The 5,055-nt window shown below is 36.3% G+C and overlaps 1 protein-coding gene across 1 annotated transcript; it reads right to left on the bottom strand.

The window, feature by feature from the left end:
- Window positions 1-916: 916 nt before the first annotated feature.
- LOC107617654 (F-box/RNI-like superfamily protein) lies at window positions 917-4,313 on the bottom strand. The gene is made up of 4 exons (XM_016319471.3): window positions 3,838-4,313; window positions 3,440-3,645; window positions 3,138-3,231; window positions 917-2,584 (listed from the first exon to the last, which is right to left on the bottom strand). Exons 1-4 carry the CDS (start codon window positions 3,997-3,999, stop codon window positions 1,136-1,138), a joined length of 1,911 nt encoding a protein of 636 aa, XP_016174957.1. The 5' UTR covers window positions 4,000-4,313; the 3' UTR covers window positions 917-1,135.
- Between the last annotated feature and the right edge of the window lie 742 nt (window positions 4,314-5,055).

The following is a 5,055-nucleotide window of genomic DNA, read 5'->3' as shown; positions in this document are numbered from 1 at the left end:
TATTTGCATGCACAACGATACTATGGTAGCGATGGTTTTATTATATAATTCTTGGGTTGGAAAGTATTTAGTGATACCAATGAAAACTGTGTTCATTCCATTACATTTTCAATTACAAAGGCATATATACAATTCACGTCTCAAATAATACAGCATTTACTCATTTATTTATTTTTGGGGGGATACTATTTATCACTTTCTTGTGTCCCAAGTATAAAAGCCTTTCACCTCCCCTCTAATTTGAAATGGACATTATATAATCATATACAATCATGTTAGCTTATATAATCATATTAGCACAAGAGAAATGGAATGCAGCACGCAGATATTAAATACTGTTTATGATATTTTCTTTTTCTTTTCCTTTTTTGGTCATGTTTAATTGTTTATGATATTTTCCTTCTCTATATACTAATCATTTGGGCCTACAGACTATGTTTGGTGAAAAATACATTACCTGAAAACTGAAAAGTATTAGACCCAAAAACCCATTGCCAAAAAAAGAGCATTCAAAAACCATGAAACGAAGAAACAATAAGAGAGCTTTGTTAACATTTGAAGACCAAAAGCCAAGCTGTGTGTGTTTTCTTAGTAGATGTGTTTCTGAAGAAATTGTTTGGATGGTTATGGCATGCCTCAAAATACTGCCTAGTCTAGTAATCTGAAGAAAAGCATATTTCTCTTGGCCAAAATTATAATAGTGATGGTGTTGCTACATTTGCAGACTCATATTTCCTTATTGAAGAATTATTGAATAAAGATTAGACCATAATAAGACTTTCTTTTTTTCTAAGAAAGATACAGATTGGTGAGACTCAATGATCCATACAGGTACAAATCATTCATAATTTGAACACAACTAGGAGTCAGAGGACTAGAAATAAAACTAAATGTCCAAATAAACATCAGATCACGATTAGATTCAGATAAACCATGTAATTTTTAATCTACTTAAGATACATTAATATCATACAATAAGTATTAAGAGGCTAAAACCCCTATGGGCTAAGGCAAATAACAACTAACCAGAGAATACGATACACACATACAAAATACAAAATACAAAATACAAATACAAATACAAATACAAATACAAACACACAATCATGGACACATACAACAGTTAATGAACAAATTACACAGCCAGTACTTCATTATTTTCAGCATCACCCATTTCTTCATCCTCGCTATTGACATCAGCTTCAAGAAGCCACTGCTCAAATTCGTCCACCTCATCGTAATCATGGGTGTATAAACCATCTGAGATATCATAAGGATCAGCCCCAAGCTCCTCACCATGGCATGCTACATGCAAGAAAGGTCTACTTGTAGCTAAAGCATCTACCATGTCCCTATTAACGCTTCCAGTCACTCCCAACCATTTAAGCCTTGGGAAATACGGTTTCTTTAACCACCGAAATGCTAGTGGTGTAATGCCACCACAGTTGTAAAGATCCAATAAGCGCAGACTGCTTCCATGCCATCCAGCCTCATCAACCTGCATTGAAGCTAATGCCATGATTGAAGTATCGCCAATCAGAGGGCACTGCCGCATCCGGAGTTCGGAAAAGCGAATCCGACTCTTTGCCAGCAGCAAAACTCCATTATCTGATAGGCTAGGAAGATTGGATAGGTCCAGTTCTCGCAATTCCAGCATACCACAGCCATCAAATAGGACCGTGATGCATTTGTCTGTGAGTCTCTTGCACCCTCGGAGAGACAACACGAACAGCGAATTGATAACAGATGGTCTTAAGTAAGAAAGTCCAGCATCAGTTATATCAGACCCATCTAATAGTAACATTTTCAGTTTTGGAAGAGAGCCAATGGCCCGTAGAGCTTCATCCCCCAGGCTTCTACAATCTCTCAAGTCAAGGGCTTTAAGCTCCTTGTTTGATGCCAAACTATATACTGCATGGTTTGTTAACAGATTGCACCACCTCAAGCTCACGTGTGTCAAGGTAAGGGACGTTGCAGAAATATCATGAAAAACTAGATCAGTTAAATGAGTCCCATAAGTGACCTTAAACTTGCATAAGCGTGAGCACGAATGTAGGATAGTTTTGAAACCGGTATCTGTGACACGACAGAAGCCACCAAGACATATGCTCTCCATGTTTGCACATTTGTCAGCCATTAGAAGTAATCCTAGATCATTTACTCTTCGAAAGTAAGTAATCAGGAATTCTTGGCTTCGAACCAATGAAAGATGTTTCAATCTCCCAAGCTGATTAATTTGTTGAAGGCCAGCATTGGTTAGATCAAAAGTAACTCTTGGTTCAATAAGTGGTGCATCTCGAAGATCCAAATGAGTCAACAAGGGGAGACCTTTGGATATAGTACCAACCATAGCATCGGTTATATAGTCTACTGAAAGGCATAGTTTCTGAATTCTTGGCAATACTGATGATTGAACAGGATTTAAGGACTGATGGGACCCCAAATTTGGGCTAAGCAGTTCAGTCACTGTAACTGCAGAAATGTAACCAATTTCAAGAGAAGTGAGTTTCTCAGAGGCAGAAGCCCAAACTCGAGCAAAGTTGTGGCGAAGAAAGAGAGAGACATCAAACATCAGGATAAGTGCCTAGCAAAACAATCAGAAATCATATTAAATCTAATTGCACGAGAACCACAGTTCCAGCAAACATGTCAGTATATTTACAGTTGGGAAAAAGGAAGGCAGAAAATATATAAAAACTTCAGGGGAGGCCATAAGGAAAATTTTTGACCATGTTATTATGAATGAGCCATTATGATGGAGTTAGTCATTTCAATTATTCATCTGGATTCCTATTGTGAAGGAGATGATACCATTTAGAAGAAACTCCAAAAGTAGCAAATGTGGGAATAGGAATGGTCTTGAACAAAAAGAATATAGTGATCAGTTATGGCAGGTAAAGCTCAACATCATTGAAGAACTTACAAGGATCAGTGAAGATTAATCAAAATGCAACCACAAGATCTTATTGTTTCGATATTTTCCCATCCAAACATGATGAAAATTAAAACGAAAGTAGGCAAATCAACTAAGGTAACTTAGAGAAATTTCTACTTAAGAATCTGAAAAGCTTTTACTTAGGTTACATTTTTTTACTTTAGTTATATCTTGTTAGCTTGTTTTTATAGTTATTCCTTACTTCCAACTGGGAGCAGCTGCTGAGTAACTCCTCCAGATCATTAATATGAATGGCCCTCCCTCTTTTTTCTGCTACCGAACCCAAGTAGAGAGACCTGATGGAAAGTAAATAACAAGATCCAATAACACCGGCACTACAAACTTGCACCGAAATATGAAACTCACGAAATTAAGCTACACACCAATCCCCAAATGAAGCTTTTCAGTATATGAAGCATGCAACATATGCAACTTGCATGTTATTCAGCATCACCACCCAGAAGAAGTAACACATGAAAAGGAACACTGCAGAACATAATCTACCTTAGATCCTTGCAACGGGTCCCAATCTCAGAAAGAAGCTTGCCACTAAAATCAGCACAGTTATGCAGGCAAAGTTCATGCAACGAGGGTTTCAGCAGAACAGGTATAGCAGAATCGTCAAGGCGACCACAATCAACCTTGAGGCTCTTCAGGCTCCGATTTGGTGGTAGCAATGGCCTCAGCAACTCCCCAGAAGGCGCAATATCCTGAAACCGAACCACAAAAAGAACCTTTCTTCAGAGAAGGGGGTAAAAATGAATTTTTTGAAACTCCCAAATGGAAAATCCACCACTTTGGCAGTTACAAACGAAGAACCCATATCAAGAAAAGAAACGAACTTGGTCGACTCGGGAGTGCAATTATGAAAAGAATAGTGATAGGGTTTGTTTGATGCATACCAAGAGATGGAAAGTGGGAAGGAAAGAGAGGATGTGTTTGGCGCAGGAGCGGAAGGTGGAGGAAGTTGAAGCCAAGGAGCAGATTGAAGCGATGTCGAGCTTGGTCATTATGGTGGCCAGAAGAGCCGAAGGAAGCTCATCCAGGCTCACCTCCATTTCCATCTTCTTGATTTTGGATCTGATCTGATCCAAAAAAGACCCACCACCTGCTTGATGTTATTCCCCACTTAGATGCGTTTAGTTAGAAGACGATTGTGATGATGATGATGATGATGATGATGATGGCGACGACGACGATGACAAAAATGACTACTAGAAGGAATCATCATAAATAAAAACCAAAGCTTGATGTTGATGATGAACAGAGAAAGAAACGAAAACTGTGATAATGTTGCAATGGCAATATGGCATGAAGTCTTGGAGTGCGTGTGGGCTTCCGGGGGTTATTGGGCTAAACAAAAAGACCTGTAATAGCTGACGAGGCCCATCAAGATTTATACTTTTGGGCTTTAAAAGCACTAACTGTACTAAGTTATATTTTTTATTGGAAAAAATCAACTAATTAATTTGTTTACACCTTAACCAACTTGGGTTGATGGAATAATCAATTTATTTGTTTGTTTAAATAAGTGTTAAGAGTTTAAATTTTATTTTGTACATACAATAATCAATTGACCAATAAAAATATCTTAAATAAAAGTCAAATCCATCAACCAACTCGAGTTGGTATAAAATTTAGAATTAATTTTTTATGTTTCTTTCAAAATAAATTAATTTTAGGCCAAAAATAATATCTCTTTATGTATATGACAAAAATTTGGACTATAGGACAAACAAAGAAATTAAAAAATGCATGAAACAAACAACATAAAATTAGTTCTGGAATATTGTAATATGCTTAGTTAGGACTTAGGAGCATAACTGCCAATTAGCAACAAGGCCTCCAAAAAGTGAATGGGAATATAATTTCTTATAGAAATTGAAAGTTTTTTTTTTTTTTTTCAAAAGCACTTAGATAATGTTTGGAAGAAAATTAATTTTTAGTATTGTGTTTAGGATAAAGTGAAAGATAGAAATTGAAATAAGAATAAAGTCCTAATTTAATTTACACAAAAAATAAAGTTAAAATTAATTAATTGAAATAAAAATATTTTAGAATATAAAATGTTATTAAAATTTTAGTTTTCGTCCAAAAAAATTTTAGTCTCTTATGTCCTC

Source organism: Arachis ipaensis, chromosome B9 (assembly GCF_059453495.1).
Source record: "Arachis ipaensis isolate K30076 ecotype BB chromosome B9, ASM5945349v1, whole genome shotgun sequence".
Classification (NCBI taxonomy): domain Eukaryota; kingdom Viridiplantae; phylum Streptophyta; class Magnoliopsida; order Fabales; family Fabaceae; genus Arachis; species Arachis ipaensis.
Note: the sequence above shows the minus strand (reverse complement) of the source record. Positions and strands in the feature narration are given on the sequence as shown.

What these genes read in the sequence shown, in the direction of transcription:
- LOC107617654 (XM_016319471.3), bottom strand. Translation starts at nt 3,999, where the DNA reads ATGGAAATGGAGGTGAGCCTGGATGAGCTTCCTTCGGCTCTTCTGGCC. An exon ending in ACCCGTTGCAAGGATCTAAG is followed by an intron (nt 3,232 to 3,439) that starts GTAGATTATGTT and finishes ACTTTCCATCAG; the next exon opens with GTCTCTCTACTTGGGTTCGG. An exon ending in GCAGCTGCTCCCAGTTGGAA is followed by an intron (nt 2,585 to 3,137) that starts GTAAGGAATAAC and finishes TTGTTTTGCTAG; the next exon opens with GCACTTATCCTGATGTTTGA.